Consider the following 19,720-nt stretch of genomic DNA (forward strand, 5'->3'; position numbering starts at 1 on the left):
TTCAGTGTGTGGCTGATTGCTTCTGGTCTTCTGGGTGAGAGGAACTGACATTTTAAAAGAGATAATTACAGAGAGAGTTAGAGAGTGAATAAAAGGGAGGCAGCATGAAAGACACCAGAGCCAGTGACTCTGTCCTTGCTTAATGTGCGTCTCCAGTTGTAGATGAAGTGTTGCCCTGTTTCTGCCTGTGGAAAAGGAATTCCTTCCATACTGAAAATATTCTTATTTCCAGAAGAAAGTATTTGGGACTTGGATGTATCTGGTGTGGTTCATTGGAAAGAACACTGTAGCAAATACTAACAGTTGCCTTTCCATTAGTATCAAGAATGAGGAAGCATCTGAGATTCATCCTACTTGCAACCAAACATGTTGGCCTGCCATAGTTCCACAGATGCTGGCTGAAGACAGGAGACACATGGGCCAGATACAAAGGACTTTTTTTAATTCACACTGAACAGGCAACATGAACTTCTTGTCCACATGGGTTTCCGATAGTCCCATCAGGGTATGTGAAACAGCCCAGATGGAGTTTGTATCAAGAATTCTGGACTTAGGGAACCACAGTCTTTTCAAAAGGCTGCCAGCAAACCTGCTCAACTGTTGCCCTGAGGAAACACATGAGCTTTATTATCCGGTCAGAAAATAAATCTGCCTTCTGTTTTGTAGGAAAACACTATCTTCCAAGGCTGTCACCTATACATGAATCCTTAACAGGGTATAAACAAAGCTATCACTGCTTCGTGCTCAGAAGTCAAGCAGAAATGGGAGAGACTCATGGAAATTCCCCTCCAACAATTAGCCACTCCCTACATTTCCTTTGTGAGCTCACTCAGTTTTGCCCAGGCATCTATGTGCTTCCACAGAATCTTATGCATCATGTAAGAATAACCCCACACTAGGCCCGGAGGGTGAATTTGGATTTGTCTAAGTCAAACGTGGCAATTCCATGCTCCTTGACAGTAAACTCATTAGGAATGGACATATTATGCTCTCCTGGCCAATAAGACATGATAGGAATTCTTGAGGGGGCCGTTTGGGACAAATTTCTTAGCTCATAAGAGAAATAGTCAGTCTCTTCCTGCCCTTTGGTCTTGAGTGAAGGTTGTGGTTCCTAATGTTGCTGACCCCACATTGTAAACACTAAACACCAAGTAGAACATGGAGGTAAATGGGATGAACTTGAGTCTTTGGTGACATTGCTAAGGCCCTAAGTTATTCCTTCAGCCACCTCAAGACTTTTTATGAGAGATATATGTTATTGTTTAAGCCGTTTTTATTGCATCTGAATGCATCTTAACTGATATAAGGGAGGGTTTAGCAATCAGTATATTTGAGTATTCTAGTCTTGGCTTTTCACCTTTTTCGGCCCCAATTTATTGGTTTCTGAAATGAGAAGTACACCAATAGCTTTCCAGTTTCTGTGTCCAAAATGTGTTTGAAAAACTGGACTAAGTGATCTCTAAGCTTCCTTCAAATGCCATCATCCTATGATCTAATTTCCAAAAGATTCTAAGAGAAATAATAAAATTAAATACAGCTAGTCTTAATGTTAGTTTTTGATATTGCATCACTATAGGGAGAAAAGAGACATCAAAAGAGAAATGCATGAGGTGGCACATTGACATCGGAAACAAGTATAGATAACAGAAATTAACTTTGAATACACCTGGGTCATGACTTCCTTTGAGTGACAAAACAATGAACTGGACAGAACCATGGACAGCTCTTGGTATTTCTTCCTCCTCTCCTATTCATTCCAGCAGGTGGTGCTATTTGCTCTCATTCTAACTTAAGTCTCCTCAAACAAATCACTCCAGGCTTAATGTATTCAGTGACAAATTTAACAACTGACCAGAATAGTAGACTTCTGGGCTCTGAATTCTCCCAGCAGGTCAGGTAACATTTAGACATCAGACTCAAAGCGTCAGCTGGCAGTAGCAGAAAATATTTGGTCATTCATTATAGCATAGGAAAAAAGAAAAGACAAGGAAAGCAAGCTACATACAGTAAGCACTGGCTACACTGCTGCAGTTTCGATAATGATTTGTTCCTTCCATTCTAAGATGAAGTTCAAGGATGGACAACTTCCAAAGGGATGTTCTGTACAAAATCTCATTTAACCATACAACAAAACTGGTAATAGACAGAGCCGATATTTTAGCCTCACTCTACAGTGAAGAATGCTATGAATATATATTCTGTTTTCTTTTTTATGAAAAAAAAAGGGCAAAGTGTACATCAGGAGAGAAAAGAATATATGCACCATGAGAGAGTTATAAGAAGACAAGGTAGGAAGGCTGAAAATGAGGTCACTGTGGGAGTCAGAGAAATGAGGTAGGGAGGAAGAAGCAAAGGGAGTATCTATGTTCCCACCTTAGGCTAGGTGTTCCACCTGTGCCCTAGATGCCATACCTTCTTCTCTGCTCAAGGACATCACTCCAGCAATTTCCCCTCTTCTACAGCATCAATACTTTTTGTATGTCTCTAATCCTCACAGCCACCATCACAAAAACACTCTTCTTTTAACCTAATATCTACATTTCTTGCTCCCCTTTGTTGCCAATTCCTCATTAGCACTGCCTGAACTTTCCATATCTGTGTCTGCTCCTCTGTCTTTCTCTAACCCCATCACCTGAAGCTTTCTCTGTCACTTCATCATGAAGCTGTTCCTGCCTCAGGGCCTTAGCACTTTCTGTTCCCTTTCCTCAACTAACTCTATGGCTCCTCATTTATCTCTCTGTGCACAAGGCCTCATATTAGAGATTCCTTCCCTAAGCAGTCTATGTTAAACAGAAAACCCCTCTCTCAGCTGCCTTTTTCCCTTTATCCTGATTTTTTTGAATTACCATCTGGCACAATATGTATATATGCTTCTGGCCTCACTAAAACAGAAGCATTTTCTGTTTTGTTTATGTTTGCTACATCCTCGGTACATGGAACAATGCCTGCACTCAACAATTTGTAAATAAATGAATGAATGAATCAAAGAAGGAATAGGAATATTCCTGCCAAGGAAGCCAAACAATTGTAATAGATACTCTAAGAAAAAGAAATCCACACATTTTCCTAAGGTAACCCATAATTTAGCACACTAGCATATAGAAGGAATGCTACCTTATATCCCACAAACATCTTGCCTTAAGAACGTAAGGTAACAATGTACAGGGTGGGTCAAAACCAGGTTTACAGTTGTTCTTATGGAAACTAATGCAATAATTAATAAATAATATAAGAATAAACTGTGTTTCACATGCTCACAACTGTAAACCTATTTTTCCCCATCCTGTATATTTTCTCAGTCTAAGAGCTTGATACATTACTTATGTCTGTTTGAAACAAACTGCAGTAAATGTTGTTTCAAAATATGTGACATTTAAGGAGCAAAATCTTGGCCTAGAAAACAGCAGTGGATCCAGAAGCAGAATTTTCTCTCATTTTTACATCTCATGCTATTTTCATCACTCTATTCGTAGGAACAACAAGGACATTGCTTGGACCACAATTATTCAAATTTTAGGAACAAGGACCTTGGACCATAATTTCTCAAATTCTAGCCTACACAAGAACGTGCTGATGATGAAGTATTTTAAGGCTCCTCTCAGAGAGTTCTGATCAGTTGAGGCAGGACCCTGGAGTCTATCTTTGGTTAATGCCAGGTGACTCCAATCCACATGGCCCTGGAATCCCACCTAAGAAACACTGGGATTGACACATTTCCTTTTAGCAGGAAGGTCTGAGGAATCTCTCTGGCTTCCTTGTCATCAAGACAAAGATTTTTGCCCTAACCGGTTTGGCTCAGTGGATAGAGCGTCGGCCTGTTGACTGAAAGGTCCCAGGTTCGATTCCAGTCAAGGGCATGTACCTTGGTTGCGGGCACATCCCCAGTAGGAGGTGTGCAGGAGGCAGCTGATTGATGTTTCTCTCTCATTGATGTTTCTAACTCTCTATCCCTTTTCCTTCCTCTCTGTAAAAAAAAAATCAATAAAATATATTAAAAAAAAGACAAAAATTTTCAAACTGTGTGGTAAAAAGTTTAACCTTGTTCAAAGAGAGATCTAGATGTTGCCCTTGACTTTGAGAAGGTAATATCTGAACCCTTGAAATTTTATGTCTGAGAGAAGTATCTTTGTTTGCTTGAGAACCCTGGGTCATGTCAGAGTCTGTGATGTAGTTTAGGGTGGGAGATGGCCTCACCAGGTAGTATTTAGGGTGGGGGCTGACCACCCCAGATAGACTGAGAATGTGATATAGGATGAAGGTTTGGGTCACACAGTTCAAGCTCTTATTAGTTGGGGCAGGACCCTGGAGTCTGTCTTTGGAGGAACTGGAAACTGAGGTCAGCTATGTGGGCTGTCAACCGTTCCTATGTAATGGAGCCTGAATAAAGACTCTGAACACCAAGGTCATGGGAGCTGTCTTAGTTGGCAGTCCCCCGTGGATATTGTCATAATCAATTCTGGGAAAATAATGGGACTCCACAGGAGGGGCACACCTGGAAGGTTGGCATCTGGTACTTTTTCTAGTTTTTGCCCTCTGTGCGCCTTCTGTAGTCTGATTCGAATCTGTCTTCTTTTCCTGTAATAACGGTAACCATGATTAAGTCCAGCCACCTTTGGTAAGTTTTGTGAATTTTTCTAGAGAATTATCAAAACTGAGGGTGGTTTCAGGGACTCCTTGAACTTGAAGTGGGTGTCAGAAGTGTATGCAAACGTGTGAGGGCTGCAGTTTTTCTAAGTTTGCAGTTTGTCTAATTCTATGCAAAACCAAACTAAAACCAAAACAATCACTTCTGTTTAGAAGGTGTGACGGAAGCCAGCAATGTTAAGACTAAAAGACTTCCTAGAATGGAGTCCAATTTCCAAACCCAGCTTCACCGCCTGCATAAGGAAATTGAGTCTAGATGCTGACGTAATGAGAACTAAGTACGGAGCTTCTGATATTCTAACCATACTGCACCGCCTTTCAAATTACGCAGGAAAGAAAAATAACTTATTTTTCCTTTAGCACAGTTTTAGTTTGTGAATATAAAAGTTTTTAGAGCCAAATATGCATATTCACACCTAAAAACTCCATGTCAAACACATCTGAAAATGAATACTGGCAAGGAAAATTTATTTGAAGTCTTTTGGAAATTCTTCAAGGAAATGCCTGGAGCTTTAGAATCAATGCTATGAACTTATTTTTAAAACCTCTGGTATGTTGCTAACCTCTTGAGTATGAGAAATATTTCTCCATATGTATTTTGGCCTTTAAGCTTTTTATTATAGTGAAGAAAATAACTTCGCAAACAAAGGCATCCATGGAGAAAAGGAAGCAAAAGGGAGTTACTATTGGCCACATAGAAACAGAGAGCTTCTCTTTAAAATGCAAAGCCTTTCTAATTTCAGTTTCCTCCATGCATTTCACCAACTTCTGAGAATAGCTTATTGAATATTAATGGACCTACATGATTGAAAAAGGAAAAAGACAAAAACCTTTCCAAAATGACGCGTGGCTTGAAACAGCACCTGTCCTCGGTGAGGTTTTAAATGTTCTCATGTTTGGAATCAGTAGAGACTTGCTGGGCAGGGAATGCCCTGTTTAGAAGAGTAGATCAAAGTCCCAGATGGTGACTGAGAGGAGACAGCATTGGTGATAAATGGAATTGCAGAAGCTGATTTAGAGAAATTGTGAGATTGGATGCCTACGGATTCTCCAGAGATGGAGAGGAGAGTGGATAAAAGAGGGGACGGATGTCAAAGAAGTTTTCCTTTGGACCATGTCAATTGTGCAGCAAAATGAAAAGCACTCATTGAAGGAGATGTGCTTTGGAGGAGGACTAGGGGTAGTTTATGGAGTTGATTTCAGGTGATATAAGAGGAGAATGGACTTGGGATTTGGAGTCCAAAGGAGGTAGTAAAACCGGATGCTGAAACAGCTTGAATTGGGAAAAAAGCTGACAGGTGTTACTGTGGACCAAGCTAAAGCTTCTAAGGACGCACCATACCAGTGAATTAATGAACTATAACTTCTAAATGACTGAGCACTGGCTGGTTATGCTTATGGGGACACTGGTAATGGGTAAAAGCCAAAGGCAAGGTCTTAGGAGAAAAGAATAAGGCTTTGGAAGGAGCAAGCCTGCTTGTGAGAGCCAAGAGTGATTATCCTAAGGACAACAGACAAGGAGACATCTGCTTCCTGGTTGCCATGACTGAGTTTCAGCCCAGCCTGTAGGTCCTATCACAGGCTCTGCTTTTCTCTCTGTTTTGCAGCAAATTGTTCCCATCTAGCATATCCTTTCATTGCTACCTTGGTGTGATTTCAGATAAGACATTTCTAATAATAAAAAAAAGCCCAATGAAGATTCCATATTCTACATGTTAAGAACACAGAACAGAAAAAAAATGTACATACTCTGTTTTCCATTACAACACAGGGGTACTTCAACTACAGTGTATTAGCAATATTGAGCAAAAAGTGGAGAAAAAGTGAAACCACGCCAACAGAGGTTTTATATGGGGATGCAGAGAGATGTGAAAGAGCAGGGGCATCTCTTCTTCTTAACAAGCTTCCTTAAAGTGAGAAAGACTTCTATTCAAGTTCCCTTTTCCTTGGAATCTCTGCAAGAGATGCATAACTAATCTAAATGATATTAGTTTTCTCTGACTGTGATTACTTAACTTTGTTCATTATCTCCTATTTAGTAGGAATGTTAGAAATGATGGGTTTTAGGTTGAATCTGAAAAATATGGGATCTCAGAATCCCATTGTTGAAATGTCCTAGGATAAATGCTCAATTAACACTGCAGAAGAGTTAATAGACTCTGAAGTCATATATTACCTCCTCTGAAAAAAGACAGAAAAATTACTTCACAGTGTCCCTTATGGCTATGCCAACCAATTTCCATTTGAACAAAGCATTACTCTGGAAATGGAGAATGTTAAATAATAATAATGATTCATCATAGAGTACTTTTCCTTTCCCCTTATTTCTGATGATAATAATTAAAAACATAACTTTTCTGATTACATGGCACAAATAAATATTTTGCCTCCCTAGAGAATGCATACATGAAACACCTTAGAACTTTCTTTTTAGGGCCAGTTTGTACAAAGTTCAAACAACCATATTTACTTTTTTCCACAATTTGCTGAACTAATGGGACATGGTTTCTCTCTAGAATACCTCCTTTGAGAGTAGGTTGAGCTACTTGCCAACCTCTGCGTCTGGTCGGTTTGACATACCCTCAACAAGGTGAATGAATAGAATGACTGTGGGAACAGGGTCATCCATCAGGAACTGACTCCTGGGCACATCCTGGTGTGGCCTTCCCACAGGTCTTCCATTTTCATCACGTGCACCTGCCTGGCTGCATGAAGCTATGGGATGTGAGCAAGCCTTAAAGCATGTGTGGAATGATGGTCTGAGAATGAGTGACAGGAAGCCAGTAGCTTAGAATGAAAAAGTATCCTTTAACAGGTAAGCCCAACAGTAAGGGCTCATTGGTTAAATGGAACACTTGTCAGTCAAGATAGTGTGTTTCCCAATCTCTTCTAAACCATGTTCCCATATGTGACATAACAATCTAATTATCACCTCCAGATGCTGATATACCCAGATGTAGCAGGCTGATGGGGAATAAAACAATCCCTGAAGACCTCTGATAAACATCTTCCCAGCCAATAAAATTGTGCATTACATTCTGTAGGTTGTATAATAAAAACAATAGCTTTTTTTGTTGTGTTTTATAAATATGAAATTATGATTTTCCAAACTACGATGCTCTCCTGGAGATTCTGACTTATTATTCTCTGCCCTAAGTTGAAAAAAAAAATCACTGTTGTGCAGTTTTTATAAATTTGACATGGAAATGTGTTTCTAAAATACTGTTACATGAAACAAGTAGGTTAGAAACAGTATGTAGCATATGATCTCATGTTGGTAAAAAATTATATAGAAGTGCATAGGAAAATGTTGGTTAAAATATATAAAAGAATATATCAAACATATTAGAATATGAGATTGTAGCTGATTTCTTTAGTTTATTCTTTTTGCTTCTTTGGATTTTTAAATCATTCAAAATAAGCAATATTTGTATAATTTTAGAAAAAGTTACCATTCGATAATGTTCACTTCTTTTGTGAAGGTTGGTGACATTTTAAGCAACTGTGTTCTATAATTTTAACAAGTGTTTAATCAGAGGGGTTAATAAAAATGCAAAAATGGGGAATTTCATTTAAATACAGAGAATGAAAGGAGATCAAAACCTTCCTTACTTCTTTCCTGGTTTTAAGATACCTGAGAAGATTACAAAAAGCAAGAGTGGTCAAACTTCATCATAGAATATTTTTTAACAGGATGTGAATTTTTTTCCTATTAAAAATGGCTAAAAAGAAGGGCATGCTATATTTCATAGTAAAAATCCTCTCAGGTCCGAAGTGCCAGCATGTTCGGATGTTTAAACTGATGTCTACAGGAACTGGGAAGCAAGATGAGCATAATTCAGTGTTATAATTACACTTGACAGATATACACTGTTTTATTATTCACTGGCTCTGGTTGCACTTCCCTAGAAAGACCCTGCAGAATACTAAATATCAACCACTCTTCAGAAAAAGTCATTTGGCATTCTCATCAGTCCTCATCAGAGGCATCAAATTCAGAGATGCAGAAAACCAAATCTGATCATTTTAACACTATGGGCAAAGACAAGTAAAACACATGATTTCCTAAGAGGTCTGAAGTCCAGTTAGCTTCCTTCTGTTAAACTCTTAACTCAGCTATGTGGTTGGGTCATTGCTTTAATGAAACATGTCCTTTAACTGGTCCCTGGGCTTTAGCTTTTCAATTCTTTTCAATTCCTCAAATGCTCCATAATCTCCCCCCTCCTTGCTTTTTGCCTAAGCTGTTTACTCTCTGGAAAAATGCCTTTCTCTCATTTATTTGCCTTCAAGGCAACTCACATGCTGCATCTTCTGGAAGCCTACCTCTAAGTCTTCAGGTGAGGTTAAAGCTTACCCCTTTTAGTTGCCATGGTACCTGTGGCAGAGATTGCTAAGTTTTCATGAGAAATTTCTTTTCTCCTTCCCATAGTCACCCATAAAAGCGGCCATGCATCCAAGAGCTGCCTGACCCAGTCCCCAGGCACCTAGGTGGAACCATATGACTAGTTACCACCGATGGAATGAAAACAAAGAGAAGGCTCTCCACCCTCCCCTTCTCCATCGGCCAACTGGACTTAGAAATCCCAAGGCTATAGGAGTAGGTGGACCCACAGCACAAAAGGAGCCTTGATCTCAAATCACTGTGTGGAAGGACTTCCTGATCAGAGCGTGCTGTTAGACTGCCACAGTCACTGAAACCTGGGGTTTTACCTGTCATGGCAGCTTCACTTATTCCTCAATAAGAGCATTTCTGATTGCTAAATCTCTCATGACCTTATCATATTTTTAGTTAATTTATATGCTTAAAGAACTAACCAAAGGATCTTCTCCATCAGGCCACTGGAATTTTGAAGGGATGAGTTGTGATGTAATGGCCTTACTCTGGTTCCAATACCAGCTCTGTATTATAATACTGTAACAGTCAAAAAATATATAGGTTGTGATATTATATTCAAACTAGGAGCCCAGCTTGTGAAATCGCGCGGCCCTGCCCACCCACCCGCTGCCCTGCCTGGACTCCCGAACCTCTCCTTGCAGAGCTCCAGCGCCCGACCCCTCTGGCCTTCCCCGGCCGTTTCAAGCCCCGCCCTCAGTCCCTTGAGTCACCTGGGGCTGGTCCCACCTTCTCGGGCACCTCCCCGCTTCCGCCCTGTCTCCAGAGCAACGTGGCGGCTCTGCCCCTTCATGGCGCCAGAGGAGAGCTGGAAGCCTCCCGCCTGCTGCTTGGTGCTCCTTCCCCTGGCAGGTGGGCCGAGGGGTGCTCTGAATGTGAGCAGTGGGTGGCGAAGGACTGGTGAGGGGGGCGCTACAGGCTCTCACCCCTGCCCTCCCTGGCACAGGATGGTCCTGCCTCCTTTAGGCGCCTCCCTGCTTCTGCCCCCGTCTCTGGAGCAATGCCCCGCGGTGCACGCGCAGGCAGCCTCCTGCGATGGGTGGTTATGGCATCCCAACCATTAGCATATTAGCTCTTTATTATGATGATGAATTAGTGGAATCCTGTAATTCCTGGAACTATAGTTTTAGAGCAAAGTAAAGTGGCTGGGAGCCTCAGGGAGCCTTTAGACTGGTACATGCTCTTGTGAATGTCCAACCCTCCTTTACTAAACCATTAAGCTGTTGTCCCAAAGAAAAGACAGGTAGCACTGTGCTTTGAATCTCCTAAAGGCAAACAAAAATGTCCTTATTGAGAAATCTGTCAAGGACAAGCTCGGCATTCAGAAATCTGGATGAAGTTTTTTGTTCTCCAACAAATGAAGTTCTTTGTTCTCTAACATTTCTATTGTACTTTGAATGGACTCCAGAATCTAGAACCCAGACCCCAAGCTGACACCTGCAGCTCTACTTTTCAGCTACACTTTATAAGCAAGCAAGCCCTGGCCAGTATGGCTCTGTTGGCTGGGCATTGTCCTGTGCACCAAAGGTTGCTAGTTTGATTCCCGATCAGGGCACATGCCTGGGTTATGGGCTCCATTCCTAGTAGTGGGTGTACAGGAGGCAGCGATCAATGTTTTGCTCTCATATAGATATTTCTCTCTCTTTCCCTCTCTCTCACTCTCTCTCTAAAAATCAATAAAAATTTTTTTTTTAAAAAAGCAATTTCCTATGGCCAGCCATGGAATATGAGCACTATTTACAATGTTATGTCTACAGGCAAATAATAATATCTCCAGGTTCTGAATAACCACTTACAACATAGTTCCTTGGTAAATAGAGAAGTACCTAAACTAGACAACTTCTTGAAAAGTAAAACATGAATACTATAGAGTCAGAATCAAGTCTTCCTTTCCTATTCAAGAAGAATATATTCCTATGACCTGAGTCCTATATCAGATCTTATGTAAGCCTTTATATTTCTCATCTCCTCAGAGTTCCTATTGTCATTGCTATTAAACATTATGTGTGCCCTGGCCAGGTAGCTCAGTTAGTTAGAGCATCATCTGTACACTCAAAGGTTGTGGGTTCAATTTCCAGTCAGGGCACATACCTAGGTTGTGGGTTTGATCCTGGTCAGGGAACGTATAGTAGGCAACCAAATGATTTTTCTCTCTCACATCAATGTTTCTCTCTCTCTCTTCTTTCCTCTTTCTCAGAATTTTCAGAAAGAGAAACTAAACAATCAATCCCATTCACCATTGTAACAAAAAGTTTTTAAGATCTTAGGAATAAACTTAACCAAGGAGGCAAAGGACTTGTACTCAGAAAAACTACAGGATGTTGTAAAAAGAGACAGAGGAAGATATAAACAAATGAAAGAATATATCATGTTTATGGACTGGTAGAATTAACATCAATAAAATGCCCATACTACCCAAAGCAATCTACAAATTCAATGCAATTCCTATTAAATACTAATGACATATTACACACATCTAGAACAAGTACTCCAAAAATTTATATGGAATAAAAAAAGACCCCAAATAGCCACCCGTTCTTGAGAAAGAAGAACAAAGTTGGAGGAATCACAATACCAGATATCAAGTTATACTACAAAGCCACTGTAATAAAAACTGCCTGGTTCTGGTATAAGAACAGGCATATAGATCAATGGAACAGAACGGAGACCCCAGAAATTGACCCAAGCAATTACACTCAATTAATATTTGACAAAGGAGGTAAGAACATAAAATGGAGTCAAGACAGTCTCTTCAACAAATGGTGTTGGGATAATTAGGCAGATACATGCAAAAAAAAAAAAAAAAAGAAAGAAAGAAAGAAAGAAAGAAAGAAAGAAAGAAAGAAAGAAAGAAAGAAAGAAACTAGACTACCAAGTAAACCATACACAAGACTAAACTCAAAATGGATAAAAGACTTAAATGTAAGATGTAAAAATCCTAGAAGAAACCAGAGGGTGCAAAATCTCAGACATCTCTCATAGCAATATGTTTATGATACATCTCCTAGGGCAAAGGAAACTAAGGAGAAAGTAAACAAATGGGACTACATAAAATAAAAAAGCTTATGCACAGCAAACGAAACCATCAATAAAATGAAAAGGGAGCCCAATAAATGGGAGAACATATTAGGCAATGATACATCTGATAAAGGGTTAATATCCAAAGTATCTAAGGAAATCATATAATTTAACGAAAGGAAAACAATCTAATTTAAAAATTGGCAAAGGACCTAAATAGACACTTCTCCAAAGTGGACATACAGATGGCCAAGAGACATATGAAAACATGCTCAAAGTCACTGATCATCAGAGAGATGCAAATTAAAATGACAATGAGGTATCACCTCACACCTGTCAGAATGGCTACCATCAACAAATCAACAAATGACAAGTGCTGGCGAAGATGTGGAGGAAAGGGAACCCTAGCACACTGCTGGTGGGAATGCAGACTAGTGCAGCCATTATGAAAAACAGTGTGGAATTTTCTCAAAAAATTAAATATGGAACTGCCATTTGACCCAATGATCCCACTTTTAGGAATATATCCTAAGAGACTGGAAATACCAATCAGAAAGAATGTATGCACCCCTATGTTCATAGCAGCACAATTTACAATAGCTAAGATCTGGAAACAGCCCAAGTGCTCATCAGTAATGAGTGGATAAAAAAGCTGTGGTACATTTACACCATGGAATACTATGCAGCAGTAAAAAAGAAGGATCTCTTACCATTTGAGACAGCATGGAGGACCTGGAGAGTATTATGCTAAGCAAAATAAGCTAGTCAGGGAAAGACAAGTATCCCGTGATCTCTCTGATATGTGGAATCTAATGAACAAAATAAACTGATGAACAAAATAGATCCAGAGACACAGAAGCTTAGAACAGACTGTGGAATTTCAGAGGGAAGGCAGAGGTGGGAGGGTGGATGAGAAGAGATCAACAAAAGAGATTAATGTGTATGCATATATGTATAACCCATGGACACAGACAATAGGGTAGTGAAGGCCTGGGGCTGGGAACAGAGGTGGACCAGAATGGGTCAATGGGGGAAAAAAGGGGACATATGCATAGTACTTTCAACAATAAAGATTTAATTAAAAAAAAAAACCATATCCTCAGGTGAGGATAAAAACAACTATCCTGTAACTTGAGCAAAATGCCTGTCTAAAAAGGTAACTCCCTGAATTCATTTGTAAAATATATATTTTTTAAAGGTTTCCAGTTGACATCAGTTGGCCAATGCTTTGTCACATGGCTTTAATGTAGGTGTTTGTCTGATATCTTGTAAAAGCCTAGCATTGTTGTACTGTGGCTGTCTTTGGATGGCCCTTTGAGATAGTTCTGTTTTGAGATATTTCAAGTGATTTTCCCAGTCACTTACTCAGTATATTTAAATGAAGCGCCGTTCTCTGGTTTATTGTATCTCTTCTTCTTTTTTTTAGAACCAGCTTTGAATTAATTGGTCCCAAGTGTCATCCTTAGTTGAATCAATTCTCCAGCATTAGTAACATCCACTGACTAACGATGGCACTGACTCGCTCTTCCTGAAGTACTTGTTTTTATAAAAACACCAAGCCTGCAGAGATGCTGTTAGCTTCTAGAATGACAGCTGTAGGGTCCCTAACCTGATTATAACTCCACATACATATTTCTACTGTTTCCATTAATCCACATGTTTATTACTGAGTAATACCAATATACTTTCTCCTGTCCTTGTCTCAGACTGGAATTATGAATTCAAGCTCCTTTAATCTCTTCTCCCCGTAGAATACCTGCTGTTTTCCAGCTGGTCAGAGACAGGCTGATTCTAGTGGTTTGTCTTTTTGACGTTTTATCATGCCATCTTTTTGAAGAGGAAGATTCTGTGGCCTTCTCCACACAATAAATAATGCATAAAACATTAGAATCAGAGAAAATCAGAAAAAAAAACTATGAAAGTTTAGCATTTCTCTATAGTAATGACATAAAACATATACAGTCTTCAAACACCATGTGAAGATGCTCTTTAATGAGGATGCCCATTATTTTCTAGGCAATGCACTGAATTAATTGCCTTGTAGAAATTTTGTTGTTTTTAGGAAAAGGGAACACTTCTGTCTTTTTTTTTCTTTTAAAGAGAGTGGGAAGAAGGGAGAGAGAGAGAGAAAAAACAACAACAACACACACAAAAACACATTGATGTGAGAGAGAGACATTCATCGGTTACCTCTTGTACAGGCCTCTGCTGGTGATTGAATCCACAGCCTAGGTATGTGCCCTGACCTGGAATTGAACCCATGATCTCCAGTGCACAGGGCAATGCCCCAATGAACTGAGACACACCTGCCAGAGCTACTTCTGCCTTATATATGTTTTATAAATCAAGGTGCAATAAAAAAAATAGTTTGCATGGGCAGGATTTCAGTAGCAGGGTAGACTTCTAAAGGTACCCTTGGGATGTGGAGAAAGAAGAGCAGGACCACAGCTCTGTAGAGAGAGGTGACTCCATCTGGCCAGCATAAAAAGAGTTCCCAATTGTTTCTAAAAATTTCCAAATCAGCAGACATGGGTGGATAAGTAGCATCTAAAGTAGCTCGGGCAATTTTTCCTATTCGAGGATAGTCTCCTTCTAACTCTAGGATACCTACATCATATACTCAAAAACTGTTCCTTCAGTAAGATTGACAAAGAAATTTGGGTAAATTCAATGTGACTTTATTATTTACCAATTATTTGTATATCTTTTAACACTTAATAAAAACTAATATAGTAAATAGCTGTAACATAGCACAAATTTCATTTTAAATTTATATCTCTAAACTTTTTTTTCCATAATTGAAACTGAAAAGGTTTAAATCAAAAGCTGGAGAAATTTATTAAACATTTAAAAATTTATAATAGTGTTGCTATTCTGGTTTTAAAAAATTTTTCTTGAAGAGGTAATTTTTTTCCTTATGTATTATAATGACCAAGTCAGAATCATTCTTTAGATTCCAAAATCTTTAATATAAATTGAAGTCATAGTTAGACTTGCAAAGTAGTAGAAACATTACAATAAGTAAAATTTCTATTGTGGGGGTGCTAAGTAGAAAGTTGGACAGTTGATGAGAAAAAAAACCTATATTGATAATGTAAGTTGGATTGGATAAGTGAAAGAAAAAATGTAGGTGCTAACACCTGATTTGTATTAATAAAAACTCAGTACATATAAAAAAGATAAATCATCCTAATATCCCAAAGGCACAACAGGCCAGTGGAGTGGAATTAGGCATTCCTCATGCCTACATACGTGAAGCTCTTTTAATATAAAAAGCTGTCCTAATTCTGAAATAATGTAAGATAAATTGCCTCTAGTTTGTTTCTTCTGATTCATCAGTTTCTATATATTGCAGAATGTTTTCTTCTCTTTCTCAAGCATGTGTATTACAGAAGGCTGCATCTTGGAAAATGAAAGTTGTTCCTTAATACCCTTTCTTCAGATTAGCAGGATATTAGACTGCTGCCTCCACATTTTTTTTGGGAGATATGCCTGCTAAATGCAAATGTTTTCTCTGAGTCATCCTAATATTGGGAAAAGCTCAAACTTGGTCAATGAGGATGCTTGTGCTAACACATTACAACATTTCTGGATGCTTTTCCTCAATATCTGCTAGTCAGTGAACATCCCCTTCAAAAATTTCTGCTGTGTCCTTTAAAGTCTCTTAAATTATTGAACAAAAATGAAAACGCCATGGTTGCTATCATCAAACACTTTGGAACACTTCCTTCCTCTGATTGCAGGCTACCTAACAGTTGGCATTGCAACCCCTTTCCCCAGGGGCCGTCTGTACCTGGGGCTAGGTGGGCAGTGGACATCCTCTTCACCTGTTAGCACTTCTTCTATTCTACGGCACCAGAGCCCCATTCAGCAATGTGCCCTGCTGTGACACACCCTCTCCCCATTCTTTTGCTATCGTACTGTGACCCTGAGGACTATAACACTTGGCTCACAGACTTCCTGACCACTCTGACCCTTGCCGTTGGCACTAGGGGCCTCAACAGTGATGCGGGTGACCAGGCAACCAGCTCCTTGATGTTCTTAATAGCCTTTTCAAACAACCGAAGTCCCACTTGCATGGCCAAATGATGCTTCCTCAATCCTCTTATCACCCAAACTGCTTTCCTGGGAAATCCTGACTTGCCCAAGCATATCCTCTCCTTCCACCTTTCACTCTATTCTTTGTCATCATTTTGATCACCAGCCCCACAATTGTGGTGATCTTCTGCAGCTAGATCTTCCATGGTCCTCCATTTAGACTAGTACCCCATTCATTCACTTCCTTCATTCAATAAATGCCGACTCAGCAGCTGCCATATGTCATGTGCTATTCTGCCCTAGAGATACAATGGTACACACTCTTCCATATCCCTCACTGTATCGGTGTGTGATGTAGTCACACCTTCCTGATGTGTCTGGCAGTTAGAAAACTCAATAGAAGTTATGTATCCATACTGCTACTAATGTGACTGTCTCCATTACTAGGTGAGGGTATTGGGTGATCTTGTCTTCATCTTAGAAATTCCAGAATCCACCCCATTGCCCCTGACACAGTAGGCGCTCAGGAAGTGATGGCCTGATGATAGAAACATGGTCATGATTATTGTCTTGGTCAGAAAAGGGATCTAGAGAAGTCTATAGAGCTCTCCTGAAACATTACTGGGGACAAAAATGACAAAACTGAAGCTGTCCTAATTCCACACATCATGAGAAGTCAGGGTACTTTGGAAAAGACAAGAATACTTGGAAAAAGAGAAGGCAGCAGGAGAAGAGGAAGACAAAATATGAGATGGACTGACTGTACAAAATAAGCCATAGGTTGAGTCGGCAGGAGCTGAGCAGGGCTGTTGAGGACTGGACACTATGGATGACACTCATTTATGGGGTCACCAGGAGTCAGAGCTGACTCAATGGCCCATAACACGTACAAGTAGAAGCACTGCTCTTTCTATACCTGGTTTACCTTCTTTCTAACCCAGTCAAAGGTTTACAAAACTTGGGGATATAAAGCAAGTTCAAGTAATTCTGTAGAAAAGTATAAAATTACTCAAATATAGAATTGTCAATTTCCTTTTTTGCCATGAGACAATTCTGAAATACAATCCAACTAATGTGCAAGTCAGAAAATAGTTTGACTCAATTACTTTTAACTTTGGAAAGTAAAACTCCCTTTTAAGTAATTACAATGCATAATCTATGAAAAGAGAGGATTCTTATTTATTTATTTATTTATTTATTTATTTATTTATTTATTTATTTATTCATTCATTCATTCTGGGGCAAGAATATCCTTTGTCTCCTTTTCAGTCAGATCTGGCTCAGATTAGATTTACAATGAGCATCCCTGGAAAAATGATGAATTACAATTACTTCACTGAAATAAATACTTAATGAACATCTATATCCTGTCATCATAACAACGCCCCAAAATTACCGTTTTATAGATTAGAAAATTGGGATTCAAAGAGATGAAGCAATTTACCCAAGAATTGGGATTCATTCTGTGAATGCTAACTCCAAAGTCTGCACACTTCCTGCTACACCCATCCACCATTTCATACAAAGAATCCCATAGGATCTTAGCAGAAAGACGTTTTTCTCAGATTCCTTCTTTTTTTTTTTAATCTTTTTTTTTTTCAGATTCTTTCTTTTAAAGACCAGAATGCATAATGAAAACTACAAAATGAGAAAAATATTGCATCAGATATTTCTAGGACAAGGGTTTGAGATCATTGGACTAGGAGGAAGGAGACTTTCTGATGTGGGGAGTGGGCAACAAGATTTTGTGGAGAGATCCCGATGGACTAGTTTCCCCTTCTGGTTGCATCTGTTGTCTTGCTGGTTCTGTATTTTTCTAATCAGCCAGTAGATTCACCACACTTGGAAGTCTGTGGACTGTAAATTCCTAAAGGTATACTGCTGCCCCAATGAGGGAAGGGCCCTGTCATGACGAGGATGGCACTTCTCAGATGCAGAGAACCCCTGCCTCCCACAGAGGGCATCCCCCAGTGTGACCTTGTGAGGGTCTTTGGGAGCCAAGGCAAGGTGAGCTGAGCTAGGCAGCATCAGCCCCTGCCCCGATTCTGTTAGTTTCTGTTTCCTTGGCTAAATAAATTCTGAACTGAACCCTTTAGAGGGTGTGTAGGTGTGGGGTCTCTTCTGGAAAGCTGCAGGTGTAAAGTTTCATCACATTACTCAGTATGACTATCCACGCTGCTTCACGAACTCAGACAGATGTTAAGTTTTATTATTCCTAATGCCTTTGTGTTTCTCCCCACTCTCTCATGCCTTATTCCTGGTCTCTTTACACAATTCTCTATCTACTCTTCACCCTGTCTCCCTGGACAATAAACACAAAAAGAAAATTTAAATATCCATTCCTCTCAAATTCTGTCAGAGCAATTCATCCTCTCCTTCCTTCCTTCCTTCCTTCCTTCCTTCCTTCCTTCCTTCCTTCCTCCCTCCCTCCCTCCCTCCCTCCCTCCCTCCCTCCCTCCCTCCCTCCCTCCCTCCCTCCCTCCTTTCCCCCTTCCCCCCCTCCATTTCTCCCTGCCTTCTCATTCTCTATAATTTTAATCTAAATATCCACTCTTCTTCCATATTGTTAGGGCAATTTATTTTCTCTTCCTTCTTTGAAGACCTTTGCTTGGGAATCTCTGTACGGGCCTGCGTCCTGTGAGCAATCCCCAGGACAGGGACCTAGGTCCTTCCTCACTTTGTGTATTTACCCTTTAGCACTGTTCCTGGGGCAAAGAAGCCCTTGATGTTTGACTCCAATGACATTTGCAGTCAGGGCCAGAGCCAGCATAGAATGAGTGACAAGAGTTGATAAAGATTTTATACTCACATTTTAGCTCGAGTTTGATGAAATCCGTGTTCCCCAGATTTTCCAGAAATACTCCCTGTGGGATTAATGTTTTGAAGTAGAAAGAAATGTCAGCACTGGTTTCCCCCTGGAAAGTCGAGAAGTGCAGATAGGATGACGGGTTTGGGAAAGAGGCAGCATTCCAATAATTCCCTGTGGAAAGAAAAGAGAAACACATGGGCCATTGACACCATGATCTTTCCTTGAGTTTTAATAAATTTCCATGGGCAATCATCCTGTTTCCTCCCATCCTGTGGAACAACAAGCCCCACAGCATACCTCTGGCTTTCCAAAAGTTATCTGTGTGTATGTATATACAATATTTTATTAAAGATTGAGAGTGGCCCTGTAGGGACTGTGGGGAGCAGATCCAAAAGAGGTGAAATTGGGAGACACTCCTGGGGACACTGTGTGTGGTGGTGGGGCAGTGTGGAGCTCCTGCATGTGTACTGGTCCCTTTGGTTGGTGCAGGAAGCACCTGGGCTGAGCCTAGTGGGAGAGAATGGGAGCAAGGTCTTTGGTGTTCTGCCCTTGCTGATCATCCACCTTTGTGTGGAATAACCAGTCAGGAGCCACTCAGAAATGGAACAAGGGAGGATTACAACTGGGGGAGTACCTCTTACTCCCTGGGGACTACAGGTGACACTCTTACCTGTAGGGGTGGGGAGTGTTGAGCTAAGCCCACTGATGGGCTCTTAATGAGCCTCTGCCCTTCAGTTCATGGAGAAGACATGACTATCTTATTGCCTTGTAGTAGCCAGTGTCCCCATGAGAAAAGTAGCTCACAGGACAAAATAAAA

At 40.1% G+C, this 19,720-nt stretch overlaps 1 protein-coding gene across 1 annotated transcript in view; it reads right to left on the reverse strand.

Moving 5' to 3' along the window:
- Positions 1 to 19,720, reverse strand: part of CNTNAP2 (contactin associated protein 2) — a 1,845,950-nt gene that overhangs the window by 176,560 nt on the left and 1,649,670 nt on the right. The window contains exon 16 of the mRNA XM_079786825.1: positions 18,903 to 19,073. Within this exon, the coding sequence (XP_079642951.1) occupies positions 18,903 to 19,073 (171 nt within the window). The remainder of the gene's footprint in view (positions 1 to 18,902; positions 19,074 to 19,720) is intronic.

Source organism: Cnephaeus nilssonii (assembly GCF_951640355.1).
Source record: "Cnephaeus nilssonii genome assembly, chromosome: 12".
NCBI classification, from domain to species: Eukaryota; Metazoa; Chordata; class Mammalia; order Chiroptera; family Vespertilionidae; genus Cnephaeus; species Cnephaeus nilssonii.